The sequence below is a fragment of the Podarcis bocagei genome (genome assembly GCF_964188305.1).
Source record: "Podarcis bocagei genome assembly, chromosome: 8".
Lineage (NCBI taxonomy): Eukaryota > Metazoa > Chordata > Lepidosauria > Squamata > Lacertidae > Podarcis > Podarcis bocagei.
The window spans coordinates 46,788,625-46,804,004 of NC_138133.1; the positions used below are offsets into that span (position 1 = coordinate 46,788,625).

General features: G+C 41.5%; 1 protein-coding gene across 2 annotated transcripts in view; it reads left to right on the top strand.

The window, feature by feature from the left end:
- The window catches only part of LAMA3 (laminin subunit alpha 3), a 137,542-nt gene that overhangs the window by 5,332 nt on the left and 116,830 nt on the right, over positions 1-15,380 (top strand). For both annotated transcript variants that reach the window (XM_081205493.1, XM_081205494.1), the window contains exons 2-5: positions 241-393; positions 11,079-11,196; positions 11,980-12,098; positions 14,564-14,734. In XM_081205493.1, coding sequence (XP_081061619.1) covers positions 241-393; positions 11,079-11,196; positions 11,980-12,098; positions 14,564-14,734 — 561 coding nt within the window. The remainder of the gene's footprint in view (positions 1-240; positions 394-11,078; positions 11,197-11,979; positions 12,099-14,563; positions 14,735-15,380) is intronic.

The following is a 15,380-nucleotide window of genomic DNA, read 5'->3' on the forward strand; positions in this document are numbered from 1 at the left end:
GTGCCTGGAAGTAATGTGCGTAAAAATTGGTGGATTTTGGCCATGGGCAAGGGTGTGGTTAGATAATATAACACTTTATCAGGTGCCATCTAGAGCCATCGTTTTAATTCTGCTTTTAGCTGATTGTTGAAAAGCACTACCTTGGCTAGATCTTCCAACTTCCTAGATCTTTAACTATTAGCGGTCAAGTTCAAACGGCCGCATTGATCATTGCATTTTTTTTGTTTTCTTCTCTTTCAGGGCCAGTTTTGTGACTATTGCGATGCCGCTGATCCCAACAAAGCTCACCCAGCAACCAATGCTATAGACGGGACAGAGCGCTGGTGGCAAAGTCCTTCTCTCTCCTTAGGTTTAAAGTATGATGTGGTCAACATTACTTTAGATCTAGGACAGGCAAGTACAGGTGTTGCTTTCCATGTTGTTGACTTTGACATTTTCCCTTGTCTGTTGTCTATTCATGGCCCAAAGTATGATGGGAGCTGTTTAGCATTCAAAGAGCTAACCGCCAGTCTCTTTTTGCTCCCACCTCTCAGGATAAAAACCATTTTTATGTAATGAGATGTGCATGCCTTTAAGATTCCAGATTGAGTAACTCTTAATTATTTCTGGATGCTGAGCTCAACAAGAATTCCATCAACAACTTTCCCCTACTATTGGCCATTGGAGATTCTACTCTATAATCAAGGAGCTCTGGGCCACAGTGTCTGACCTCAGTTATCAGCCCTTAATATGAGGTTATCAATTAGTGGTGTCCATAACATTAATAAAACTGTTATGCTAGTTAAACATATTCAAAATAGCACTTGTATTGAGATTATGAAACTTTATCGATGAATCAGGTGACTAATCCCTTTAAAGGGGGGGCTGCTAGTTGACTAACAACCTTTAACCATAGATACTACATCCTCTCTATTTACTAAATTATGTTTTAGGCCAAGTAAATCATAGAATTGTAGTCCAGTCCCTTGCAATGCAGGAAATCCTGCTCACAACCACCAGCCTTATGCTTAAGAGCCAGACCCACTGACCCACTGTGCCTGAGGAGGGCTTTCTGTAATTGTGGTTACTCTCTTCTAAATTACCAATGAAATGGATACAGACAGAAAATTAGTTGCTGCTACTTTGTTGTTCCATCAGTAGATGATATTGTTTAATAATTCAACTGCTGAAGACTTCACTAGATCAGAATGATTTACCGCGGGGATTTTCTGCAGCTTCAGAAACTCCAGGGTGCATGCAGGCTCCCACTACCCACAAGGCTGCTTTGTTCAACTGAGGTAGTGGCAGCTCTGTGCAGGCATGGAGAAGTAAGACACCTCTGCTTCTTCCCGTTATGGGAGAAGTAGCATCCCAGCTTGTCCATAGAGTTACCTATCTTTCACCTGAGAGAGAAGACCCTCCTCACATGCTCCTTCTAGGAAAGTGTAGAGGAACATCACTGGTCCCCAGTGTAGTATCTTTGTGATATTAGCAGCCGTTAAATAAATTACCGCACTCATTTTTCAGACCTAACTTCATATTAAGGAAATAGGTAAAATTCTGTGGCGTTAAACGGATCCAAAAGCAGAGAGTTGAGAATGACTGTAAGCATATGGGAATGGGCAACAACCAATTCAGCTGCTATCAAGAAACATAACTGAGTTCTTGAGCAACTGGTTGTTGATGCACACAGCTCAAGCAGTTCCTTCTTAGCTCCTTCCTTCCTAGACTGTGGAAACAAACCATAGAGTGATTGGCTTAGCTTTAAGTGAGAACCAGAGCTTGTGATTTGTTTTCTCAAACAAACCATGAATAGGAAGGCAAAAACGAACCTTGGCTTCCAATTGTGGTTTCTTTGGAGAGAAAGAAGTGTAGGGTCACACGTAATGCTCAGCTGGCCACATTCTGGTTTATTTCCCTACTCTAGGAAGCCAAGCAGGGAGTGATTGAACTGTCTGTGTAGCAGCTCTCAGCTCTCACACAGTTTAATTTCTCTAACCATGGGTTGTGGCCAGTGTTAGGTGTGATTGAAGCCAGTGAACAGATGTCATGAGCTGGCTGTGGATGACAGTTCTTGGGGTGAAGTGTTTTTCACTATCAATCTGATTTAGGATCAGTAGTTTTGGTTGTCTGCTGTACAAGCCCATGAGTCTTTGCTTAGGTATCTGTAAACAGGCCAAGCAACAACAATGGTAAGCGTAGTAACAAGTGTGCTGAACAATATACTTTGGAAGCTTTGTAAACTAGCGTATTCCCAATACACAGAAATTCTATAGAAATATTGACAGCCAAGGAAGCATTTCCTGTCTTTCAGTGTACTTTCACTATTAGAAAGCAAATTCCAAAGATGTTGTTCCACACTGCTTCTCACCCATTAAAAAGAGCTAAAATCTTACACTGATTAGGTAAGTAGGAAGGAAGTCACTGAGAGCGAATAGGAGGAACATGTCATTCAAAAAAGTGTTTGATTTTGTTTGCGGTTGCTTTCCTCTCATTGTGCATATTAAATGACTGATTTATAATGGAGCTAATGAATACCAGCAATGCAAACACAATGTTTTCCCCTTAGCATGGGGGAAGTGAAAAAAGGCAGGCTGGCACAGCTAAGTTCAGTAATCTGGATAAACTCCAAACCCAGCATGAATTCAAACAGCACAGCAGGGGCAGTTTGAGCAGCAGCAGCAACAGCTAAGAAAGAAATTTGGACTTTAATATCTAGTCCTCTATTATTCCTCTTGCTGTTGCTTTGGGACATGGGTAGCCAATGTGGTGCTCTCTAGATGTTGTTGGACTGCAAATCCCATCACCCCTGACCAGTGCTTTTTTCTAGACAAAAAAGATGCCGGAGTGCACCTCCCTCAGAAGATCCACCCCAGATCTCTTTGGGCTGGGGGGGGGGGTGTCTCCTCATGTGCCGGAGTCTTGTTGAGGCTGCTCAGCTGAGGCCAGGGGAGCCTTCCACACCTCAGCTGAGCACCTTAAGGAGACCCACCTCATCTGGCTTGAATGAGCTGGAGCAGCTGAGAGGAAGAGAGGCTTCTGTGCCTCAACTGGACACCTTAATTGTCAGAATTGGGGGGGGGGGGTTTGAAAGGCCAGCTGGCTCGGCCCCAGCTGGAGCGTCTCCCTTCAGCCTTGCTGCTGCAGAGATCCCTCGACCTCTGCTCCAACGTAATCAGTGACTCAAGCTTGCAGACTTGAGCACACTTTACTCAGCACTGTAAACTGCGCAACAGAAGAGGCTTGAGGCTGTAGATACATACTAAACTACACATTTATTATACATAAATCAGGACAAAGAAAGCATGTCATCTCTCCTTGCCGTCTTCTCAGAGAGAGACTAAAAACAAAAGCAATACAGAGCAGAAGTTCGGCTCACGCCAGCAAACTGTGCTGGAATGTAAACAGACATGTGACACACAACAATCCCATGTCTGCAACAACAGGTGGAATGGAATCCCAACATTAATGAGCTCCCATCCTCCTCTTCTCTGGCTTGTGCTTTCCATCAGCTGTTAGCTAGGAGACTTAAGAGCCTCAGCAAAGCCCCACTGTGCCTCTGGCTTATGAAGAGACCCTCTCTAGACTCATAGAGTACGTCCCCTTAGGGCTTTGAGGAGGGTCTTCTCGCGAGCTGGGGCTTTGTTGAGGCTTGTCAGGTCAGGTCTACTTCTGGCGCCCAGCTGAGAGGTGCTGGAATGCCCTTCTGGCGTGTTCTGGCTGAAAAAAAGCCCTCCCCCCGACCAGTGGCCATACTCACTGGGGCTGATGGAAGTTGGAGTCCAGCAACATCTAAAGCATGGGTAGGCAAACTACAGCCTGGGGGCCGGATCCGGCTCAATCGCCTTCTAAATCTGGCCTGCGGACGGTCCGGGAATCAGCATGTTTTTACATGAATATAATGTGTCCTTTTATTTAAAATGCATCTCTGGGTTATTTGTGGGGCATAGGAATTCGTTCATTTCTCTCCCCCCAAAAATATAGTCTGGCCCCCCACAAGGCCTAAGGGACAGTGGACCAGCCACCTGCTGAAAAAGTTTGCTGACCCCTGATCTAAAGGCACCACATTGTCTCCTCTGAGGAAAGTGTACATGTTGTTGACTTTGTTGTCCTGCATTTCTCTGAATTTCTATGGTTCATTATTGGATTACTTAAATTAACTATTGAAATATTGCTGTCTATTTATTAGCTGAATTGCCATTATGAAATTGGTATGATTCTGAACCGCATGATTTATTGTTCAGATATTTGTTTTATTGTGTTTATATTGATCATAATTTTGAAAACTGCTTTGGTTGTGTTGTAATTTTTTGTCAGATGCTTTAGACTTGTGTTCAGAAGGAAAAGCAGAGGTCTTGAACCTCAGACATTGGGACCTAATGCGGCCCTCCAGGCTCCTCCGTCTGGTTCTCACAACCCACACCCCAGGCCACACCCCCTCCCCAGACCACACCCCTCAACAGCCCTGTGTTAAACCCTCCTTGAGTGTTTTACTCTGGCTGGAATGTGTCCCTGAACTCTGAAAATGCTTATTCCTTGCCTGCATAGAGGACAGAGGGTGTGTGTTGAAACTAGACTATTATACAAAGGTAAAATTTGCATTCATTGCCCCACCCACTTATGCCTCTGGCCCCATGTGGTTTTTGGAAGGTTGCCCAGAAGTGACTGCAGCCCTCAGGCTGAAAAAGGTTCCCACCCTTGCCCTAGATAAAAGAACTGGGTACACATACAAGCACATGCACAGATGTATGTACTCATATCCACTCACTCACTCACTCATACAATATGGAAAGGGCAGTGTACCACAGAAAATGTGGAGGAAATAAATACTTCGAAATATTTTAAAGGACCTGAGAAAGAAGTAGGTGAAATTAGCACTAGAGGCCGTTGATTTAAGTTGCAGTTAAATTTTGGAATATGTCCCAATTATCAGAGCAATTAAGTAAAAGAATGTACCGCTAAGGGAGGTTGTGGGGTCTGCTTCTGAGAAAAAAAAATTTATAAGCATCTTGGAGTTCCTTCAGATAGAGGCTATTTGTTTTGTTTTGTGTCTTGTAGGTTAGATTAAATGTCCTGATGCGTCCCTTCCAGATACACAATTCTTGTAACATTGTATGTTTTAAAAGGTTATAGATTCTTATATCACACACTGATGACAGCTTGAGAATACATTTTAAGAAAACAGTGTCATGTTCATATTGTATGGTGTACCTCCTTTCACTGCCTTCTGGAATGCATGCTTCTTCAGCAAATCATATCCCCAAACTTGCATTTCCCAAGCAGGTGGATACAGTGGTACCTCTGGTTAAGAACTTAATTTGTTCCAGAAGTCTGTTCTTAACCTGAAACTGTTCTTAATCTGAGGTACCACTTTAGCTAATGGGGCCTCCCACTGCCGCCGCACGATTTCTGTTCTCATCCTGAAGCAAAGTTCTTAACCCAAGGTACTATTTCTGGGTTAGCAGAGTCTATAATCCCGAAGCATCTGTAACCCGAAGCATCTGTAACCCGAGGTACCACTGTATTTGCAAGGGAGAAACAGATGGTGGGCTTTGTGTGTTTAACTTCCCATCCTTCCTTATTATCCAGAGCCAGTGTGGTGTAGTGGTTAAGAGCGGTAGTCACGTAATCTGGGGAACCGGGTTCGCGTCCCCGCTCCTCCACATGCAGCTGCTGGGTGACCTTGGGCCAGTCACACTTCTTTGAAGTCTCTCAGCCCCACTCACCTCACAGAGTGTTTGTTGTGGGGGAGGAAGGGAAAGGAGATTGTTAGCCGCTTTGAGACTCCTGAAGGGGAGTGAAAGGCGGGATATCAAATCCAAACTCTTCTTCTTCTTCTTCTTTAAATGCCTCCAAAACTATTTCCCCCTTGCTGGTTTTATTTGAGATCTCAGGCCCACTTTGGGGGGAAATGGCTTTAGGAGATAACCTTCAGGGAGAATCAGCTGATTTAGGAAAAGATTAAGCACCACCCCCTGTTTCCCAGTCCTCTCCTGCAAATCACACACACACACACACACACACACACACACACACACACTCTCTCTCTCTCTCTTAGCATTTTGAGGCAAACGTGGGATTTGATATGCCATCTTAGCTTCACAATGTTACAATCCACCCTAAGAACATTGTTCTTAATGAATGAAATTGCTTCAGCGAAGACTTTGCAGCTGCTTTCGTGGGTGATTCAGGTCTCTGCTTGTCACCAGATCAAGGAAACGTTTTTTTCCTGACTTAGTTTTCCTTTTCTCAGATCTGTATCTTACGTGAACTGTATGAACCTGGGGCATCTTGAAAATGGCTACCTTACCTCCTTTACTGTCGCAATAGTATAAGCTGTATGTTGCTTATCACAGATCTACGGGTTTTTACTAAACGTTGAAATATGTGGGGTACATTCAATACCTTAGATAGATTCCTTTCTTGAACACCAGTTCAAAGCCTTCCCATTTGGGAAGCCTCTCCCCCATTTCATGTTAGCCTAGTATTCCATATGGACTAGCCAGGAGCTCACAAGTGGGACATGATCATTTTTAGAATAGTTATTGGCCTCCTATTTTGCTTTTATTTCATTGCAAAGAGAACGTAAGTGCTGCTTAGCAGACAGACATAGACATGCAAATGACCTTTAACTAAAAACCCTTAAGCAAATGGTACAATGCTTCAAAGACCATAATGAATCTGTTGCAAGATCTATTGATAACATGGACTTTAACATTACTCATTGCTTGGCAAACCTCATAGGTTTCCTTTTTATATTAGTTCTGCTTTTATTTCATAGATAATGAGTATGCTTTGTAGTTGTGGTACTTTCCTCACAACCACAACATATGGTTTATCAAACCACATACCAGTATTTGAAATTTTAACTGGTAGTGGTTGGTTGGTTGTGTCCCCCTCATGCGATGGATCAGTCAGTTTCAAGCAGTGAATGCAAGAAGTATGATATGTGGAGATTTATGAGCAAATGTAGGGTTGGCTTATAACGGGGTTGCCATATGTCCAGAATTTTCTGGGCATGTATGGAATATTGCAGTCAGAAGCAGTGTATGGGCAGAAATCAGGAAAAATCAAAAACTTAATTTTTTCTTTGCAATTTTGCCAAAAATGCTCAACAACTGCCAAAAACTTTTATTTTATTTTCAGTTTTAGAAATATGGCAACACTAGCTTATAAGCGGCTGAAAATGGTTAAAAGTAAATGAATCCATTTAGAAAATGCCCCCCACAGCCAGGAATACAGTATACTATAGTTTCCTCTTTTACTTAGCCATGGCTGTGGACCTATGGTTACCAAGCGGTCAGCCACCCACCCAGCTGCTGACCAGAGCCAAATATGTGTCTTTAGCCATATCCTAGGACCTTCTAGATAGCTTGCCTTGAATTTGTGCCACCACCACTTTTTATGCAACTGAAAAACCTTTTAAAAGCATTTAGCTGGATATGGTAAATTGTGGCTGGGCTTGTGTGTATTGATTTCTGCTTGTTTATTTGCATTTCTATTTTTTTAATAAAAAATAAGATTTAATTAAAGCTTTTATCATAATATAAGATTAAAGAAAATAGTCTAAATAGAAACAAACACTGAGAGAAAGAAAATAAAACGAGTCCTCTCTGAAAGGTAGCTCTTAACCCTTGTCTCACATAGAAAGCGGTGGACCATCCCAGCTTTCACCTGGGAGCTTTCCTTTATTTCACAGAAATCTTTTAAATAATGAAATGGCCATGTGACGGGGCCCAGAATCTAAAAACTTTAAAGTGGCTTGATAGGTTAAGCATGTGTGGTTTAAGATTAATTTGAACATTTCATTTTGAATAACTGCATACCAGATGTCAGCAGCTTTATTCTTTCCTGGAAGATTAATGCGTCAACTTCTTTTAATAGAAATTGCTGTATATACAACCAGGAAAGTCAAATGTTGTTAATCTGTTTGTCTTTATGTACTATACATAAGGACAATGCCTATTTGTTTAATATGACTGTTTCGTTATGGCTGATTTTCTAAATAAAGGGATCAAAACTATCATCATGTGTAGCACAATCTAAGCATGTTTATTCAGAAATAGCTTCAAGTGAATTCACTGAGACTCTCTACTAGTATGCTAAAGATATATTCTATATTTCAAGGCAAACAGGGAGACCGTCTAGCTTTTTAAAGGAGATTTCAATAACTTGTAAGCACTGAAAGGTATATAAGAAAATTGCTGTGTTTGGACTTAAGATTGGCTTAATAAATAAGCCCATTCTAAACAAACCTCATATGCCAGCATCCACCCACTTTGCTTCTCCCTTCACTCAGCCTAGCAAACAAGGCAGGAAGTCTGCACTTGGTTACATCCAAACCAAGGAACTCTGATTAATGGCAACAGTAAACCATGGTTTCATATAGGGTGAGGTGGGGCATATTGATGCAAGCGGCACATTGATACACCAACAATATTTCGATATTGATAAACATTGTTTGTGTTGCAACATCACTAAAACGTGTCTATACATGTGTGAGGACAACCGTTGCGACCACGCTGCCCACCAGCTAGCCGTTGGCATTTGACAAGAGTAGGTATGGCCAGCTAAAAAATTACGTGAAATGTAAGTGTTCCAATGCTGTTTTACGTCATTTAGTTAAGATTTTAAAATACCAAAGGTAAGTTATTCCACTCAGTAATCAGGATTACACGTGATTTTTAAATTTTAGTTTCCTGATTTGGAAGCAATAGTTTACTATGGACTTCTTTATTTGATCACCCACAGGGAATATTTAAAAAAACTGCATGTAGGAGAATAAGACTTGTTCATAAATTAATTTATTAAACTGAAATATGATAGTCCAAATGTGGCCACTGAGTATGCTCCTTCTCCATTATTTATGTTCAGGTAATCAAATTAAGATAATATTTTCAGATATTGCATTTCTATGGCATACGAATACTAACCACAGTATCAAAAGTCCTTTGGATGAACCTCAGCTGGAGCCAAAAAAGATGAAGTCAGAATCGTTTGAGTGCCACAGGCAATGCTTACAAACATTTTTCTATTAGAGAGCAGTATGAACTTAATAATAACAATGAATCATTGTGATTCATAAGTAAGTTGGTTAAAAATTGTTAAGGTAGTCTGTACTTGGATCGATTGAACCCACGATATAATCAAAATAATTTGCAGAAGAATACATATTTTCCCAACTGCCTATCTTATGAGGAAGATATAGAATGCATGCATTTCCGTGTGATATAACTAGGCAATACTAATGCCAATTGTGTGATGATAATATTTGTAAAGCTCTTTGAAGCATTATTTAACTTCACTTCCACTCTTTTAACTGTAATCCTTACAACAATCCTGTAAGGTACACCAATATTTCCTCCATTTTTAGATGCAACAACTGAGGTGGAAAGACGGTATGGCTTGCCTACGGCTTTTAGTGAGATTCTAACCAGAAGCTCCCTTATTCATAGCTCAGATTCTTGGCTACTATGCTAGATATATTTTTCAGGGACAGTATTGTGGCACTCCACCTCAGTCTCTGAGCTGTGTGAGATTCCAGGGGTTCCAGGCACTTACCCAGGGTTTGTGTTACTTTTGGAATGAGAGACAGCAGAGACTGTTGTGTCTATATGATATATGGCTTACTTACACACATATATACACAACCTGAGGCTATGATGGAGGAGTTCACAGCATTAACACCCCAAGAGGGCCTTGCTTTCCCCTTGGATTCAAACAGAAGTCAAACATCGCTTTGACCCTCTGGCTTCTCAGCCTGTTGCTTTTCTAGTTCTAGCTTCTAGCTCATATCACTCAACTCTCAGTTCTGGCCTTTTGTCTTTCTAACTACCAGCCAGATTGGGGGGGGGGGGCACCCATTTGCCCTCTAGTGCTGAGCCACTTCCTTTTTTCCCATAATGGCCAGTACCTAGGCCAGGGCGGCCCAATTTTCCATATCAAGTGGGCCACAAGAGTACTTTGACACAGAACCAACAGGCCACACACACACACACCGTCTTGTTGCATATGATTGTGGGGGGGGGGGAGCAAGGCCAACATCTCACATGCCCCCAGGTCTTGGCTGCCTTCCTATAGCCAGCTAAGTGAGGCCTAGCTCCTCTCACCCCTCATAGAACAAGGCAGTGTGTGGCCCATGGGTTCCATGTCAAAGTACTCTTGTGGCCCACTTGGTATGAAAAGTTGGCCCACCCTGAACTACAAATTGCTCTTAGTTGCTGTGAGAATGAATCTTCTGTCATTATCTCTCTTTGAACTGTACTATGTCCTGCTGCTAACAATTGCTTAGTCGGCGCTTTGCCAGAATACAGCTCTATTCATTTAGGAAGTGGGTACCAAGAAACATCAGTGCTCGAAGGCCTGGGACAGGCCTACTGACTCCTCTTCATCAAGTGTAGGCTTCAACTTTGTTAATTATTGCATTCTCTTTGATGTTAAAGAAATAAATAGGCCAAGCCTCCATACACTGTTCCAAGTAAAATACCACTAATATGAACATTGACAGAAGAGTTAGGAAGACTGAACCCTATAGCTATAGTGTAAAAATTGCTTACTCTAGATCCGCTCCAGTGAAGTTGCATTCATTGTAGTTCTGGCACCATAGTTATACTTTGTCTTCGTGATTAAATTGTTGTAGTTATCATTTTTTGGTGTTGCATGGCAATGGAATTTCCCTTACCCTTAAATTTGTCAGTCACTATGTTGCCCAAGGCAACCCAAAGTAACTTAAAAGTTAATTACCTCTGCTGTTTAAAGTGTGTTTGAAACATCCAGTTTCAAACTGTATCCAAAACAGTGTCCAAAACAGTGTTGAACCCGCATCATGCCCAGCCAGCTTGATTAATGGTCAGAGATGATGGGAGTTGTAGTCCAACAACAGCTGGGGACCCAAGGTTAAAGAACACTAGTATAGAAGAGCAAACATGAGCATAGTCATGATATTGTTTGGTTACTAATATCAGACATTAAATGTTTAATTCCACTGGAGGCACAACCTCACCACCCCTATCGTTTTCTAGCAGAAATAACAGGATTAGCTTTCTCTTTGTACAATTTAGTATATTTTAATGTTTCTCTACGTGTTATTTTATTACCAGTTCTTTCATGTGGCCTATGTCCTCATCAAATTTGCAAATTCTCCTCGTCCAGATCTGTGGGTATTAGAAAAATCAACAGACTTTGGAAAAACTTATATGCCATGGCAATATTTTGCTTGTGAGTACCAGTTTTTAAAACTCTTATAACTTTTTATTTTGACAATAGCAACTATTTCCTGCTGGGCGTTTAACTTCTAAGAATATGTGGTACCTTAAGGAATTCATGAACAAGTCTCTTCCCACCCCCACCCCCACCCCCGCCTGCCAAATACCTTTAGCTAAGTTCAAAATCACTCGCTAATGGACTGATTCATCAGGCTGCAGACTTCCCATTCCCATTTCCTTCACCAGTGAGTAAAGGAGAAGGAAATCTTTCACTTTCTGTTTTAATAAGCCCCAGCCTCCTGTTATGCCCAAGCTTTAGAAACTGTGGTTAATCCTGTCGAGCCAAATGTGTACTATATACATCAATAGATTTTAGCGAGCATGCTGTATGCTACATAGGATGAGACTGAAAGTTTGTAGTTTAATGCTCACTTAAGGCAAACGTAAGACTACATTCTGCCAGTGCCTAATTGCACATTGTGTCTCAAGGTTTAAAAACAACCAATGAGGTGGATTAGACACCCCAATATTGAGAAAGAGGTGATATTTCCCTGCTAAATGGGGTATGCAAGACCTGCTCTTCCCTTTTCCCTTTCTCAGACTCACTGAAACACTCAGACTATCCGGCATAACTTTGTAAGAACAGTAAAGAGTCTTGGGAAGGCACGGCGCAGGATCTGAGTTACCAGGATTCTCTCCACTACAGATTCGGCGGTTTATGCTATTTTCTATGTAACTGTTGGAGTAATGTTCTGAAGTTAGGAACTGCACACGTTGATTTATTTATTTTTGTTAGATTCTAAGCAAGGCTGTTGGGAACGTTTTGGGAAGGAAGCAAATGCCCGTGTTAGAAAAGATGATGATGTCATTTGCACTACAGAATATTCTCGGATTGTGCCTTTAGAAAATGGAGAGGTAAGTTCAGGGCAGGGGACGGGGGGACGGAATGACAGCAGTAATAACACTTGGCATTTAGACAAGAGTTTTGCATGAAAGTACCGGTACTTCAAATGTACAGTGGTGCCTCGCAAGACGAAAATAATCCATTCCGCGAGTCTCTTCGTCTAGCGGTTTTTTCGTCCTGCGAAGCAACCCTATTAGTGTTTTAGCGGATTAGCGCTATTAGCGGATTAGCGGATTAGCGGCTATTAAAGGCTTAGCAGCTTAGCGGCTAAAAGGCTATTAGCGGCTTAGCGGCTTAGAAAAAGGGGGGGGAGTGGAAAAAAATCGGAACACTCGCAAGACGTTTTCGTCTTGTGAAGCAAGCCATAGAGAAATTCGTCTTGCGAAGCAGCTCAAAAACGGAAAACCCTTTCGTCTAGCGGGTTTTCCGTCTTGCGAGACATTCGTCTTGCGGGGCACCACTGTACCTCAGTAATAGTACCATAGCAAAACTATAAGGCAGATCAGTACCATTAAATGGGTTCTTAGTGACCAGTGGTCATTCTCTCTTCTGTCTGTAACCACCATTGAAACTCACTTCACTTGTCTACGTACCTCCCTGTTCCACTCCAGCATTCTGATATAAGTTAGATTGGTGAATGGATTGACCTGAAGATGAGCACTCTTGAATTACACTCCACTCTTCCAAGGACATATAGAACACTTTCTCCCACCAGATATCCACCTCCTCTATGTTTCTTGGCCCACCGCAAGTGCCACTACTGACAACTGCCCTAGTTACTGGTGCTTTTTGCTTTCCTTTCTGGCCACCATGTTCTAAAAACTATAAGTCATTTTGTAGGCTATAAAACTACAAACAGACACCTTGGTCTTGAATTAGCTAGCAATCATTCATACAGATAATCTCTTTCCCCCTATTGGTAGGACTTACTGTGCTTAGAGGCATGGATAAAGATTCCAGTTGGCTCCTAAAATAGTATAGTTCCAAGAACTGGGTTCTGAGTTAGTGGAGCTGATTATTAGTCTACAATGAGCTCTTGTTAAAAAGGGCTTTGAAGAGTTTTCTTTAATCATTAGAAAAACCTGCTCTGGCTTATGGGGAAATTCCACAACTACATTTTGTATTTTCTTTCTATCGTAAAGAGAGAGTATTTAAAAAGCTTATTTGCTGCTGGCAATCTCTTATGTCATGGATCATTGTGCTACAACTAAAAATAATAATTCATTTTGGCCAAATCCTTCAGTATTTACACATCTTTTAACAACATAACTGATTGTTAGGGGTGTACGAATAACTAGTATTGATAGTTGCAATAATTCTAAGTGCTTTAAAGTACATTAAATGTTCAAGCATTTAATCTAGTTTATCTGCCGGACATAAAGGTTCTTTCAATTAGATAGTTAATACTGGAGATGCCTTCATATCACAAATGGGACAAGGTTATTTATCCTTTGTGAGAATCTGTGACTGTTGGCTATCTTAATAGATTGAGAGCCTAGGCAGTTGTTGCCTTTAGAATACAGTGGTACCTTGGCTCTTGAACTTAATCCATTCTGGGAGTCCGTTCAACTCCCAAAACCTTCCGCAAACCAAAGTGTGGCTTCTGATTGGCTGCAGGAGCTTCCTGCACTCAATCGGAAGCTGCGTTGGACGTTCGGCTTCTGAAAACGTTCACAAACTGTAACACTTACTTCTGGGTTTGTGGCGTTTGGGAGTCCATTTGTTCGGAAGTCAAGCCATTAGAGTACCAAGGTAGCACTGTACTTAGTTTTTTATACTGTACATGTGTAATTCATGGCTTAAGACCCATTTTTCTTTGAATTGCTGTCTTAAACTTATTGGAATATGATTGAAGGGTGGTGTAAAATACATTATTATTATGTTGCTCCACTGATTAAAGGCTCATTGATCCATTGGAGGCTTCTGTTAGATGAAAGGGAAGAGATGACTTTCATTGATTCTCCCTTCTCTCTGCAGCCCCTGTCCCCAAATCTGTTAAAGAAGATTGGGTTGAGGGCTCATTTGAAACATTATGGTTGATAGCTCAGGGCTGCAACATGCCTCCAAATCATCATCAAAGTGCTGCCCCCACTCTGCCTTCTCATTCCAGGCTTGACTGTTAGTAAGCCCACTGATTTCACTTCTGAGAGGATATGTCTAGGCTTGTGCTGCAAGTTACTTGAGTGTTTCTACAATGAAGCCTATTGTAATTCCTTTCCCCTAGTCTGTGGCTGTATTGTATGGCCACCAATTGCCTATGCCCACGTTTGCATTTAGCTATGCTTGTAGTGGGTGGCATTACACTAATTCTAACAACATTTCACTGGAATCTATTCACCTTTTGAAACAATGCCCACTCTTGAAATAATGGTTGCAATAATGGACCAGGGGCCCAGTTTGCTTATTCATGTCCTAGATAAGTTGCTTTCTATTAATTTGTCCATGTTTTAAAACTGATCTCTCTCTCTCGTATTAGATTGTGATATCCTTGGTAAACGGTCGTCCAGGAGCAAATAACTTCACCCATTCTCCTATACTTAGAGAATTTACTAAAGCAACAAATATTCGTTTACATTTCCTCAGAACCAATACCCTTCTTGGGCACTTGATATCTAAAGCTCAACGGGATCCTACAGTGACGCGCAGAGTGAGTAAATGTTATCTTTTGGCAGGGAGGAATCATAGGATTGTAGAGTTGGAAGAGACCTTGAGGGACATCGGGTCCAACTCCCTGCAATGCAGGAATCTCAACTAAAACAGCCATGACAGATGGCCATCCAAACTCTGCTTAAAAACAAGAAGGACCAATGGTCTAACTTTACATAAGGAACCTTCCTACTTATGTGGTGCCCTTTAGATGTTGCTGGATTGCAACTAGCATCAGCCCTGGCCGTGGCCATACTGGTTGGTATTGAAGGGAGATTTTATTCAGCAATATCGTACCATGTTGGCTACCTCTGGTCTAAAGCCACTCCTTACTCCAGCTGCATTCATATTTAAGGATTTCTGGGGAAAGTGGGATGCATATTGTAAATTTCTTCAGGAAATTTGGATCCAGGAAGATGCAGAAAAGTGGTCTAAGCAGAGTATGATTTTATCACTCTGACCTTTATCAAGCAGGTAGTTTCACAGAGTTCTACTAGAATCTTCTACTAGAGAAAAAGAGTGTGACTCCTAAATAAAACCTGGTTTTGAATTACTCCAGATTCTGATGTGCTAGAACTGCTAGGAAAACATGGAGTAGGCTTTTAATCATTACACATATGTGAAGCAGAATTTGTAAGATAAAATAA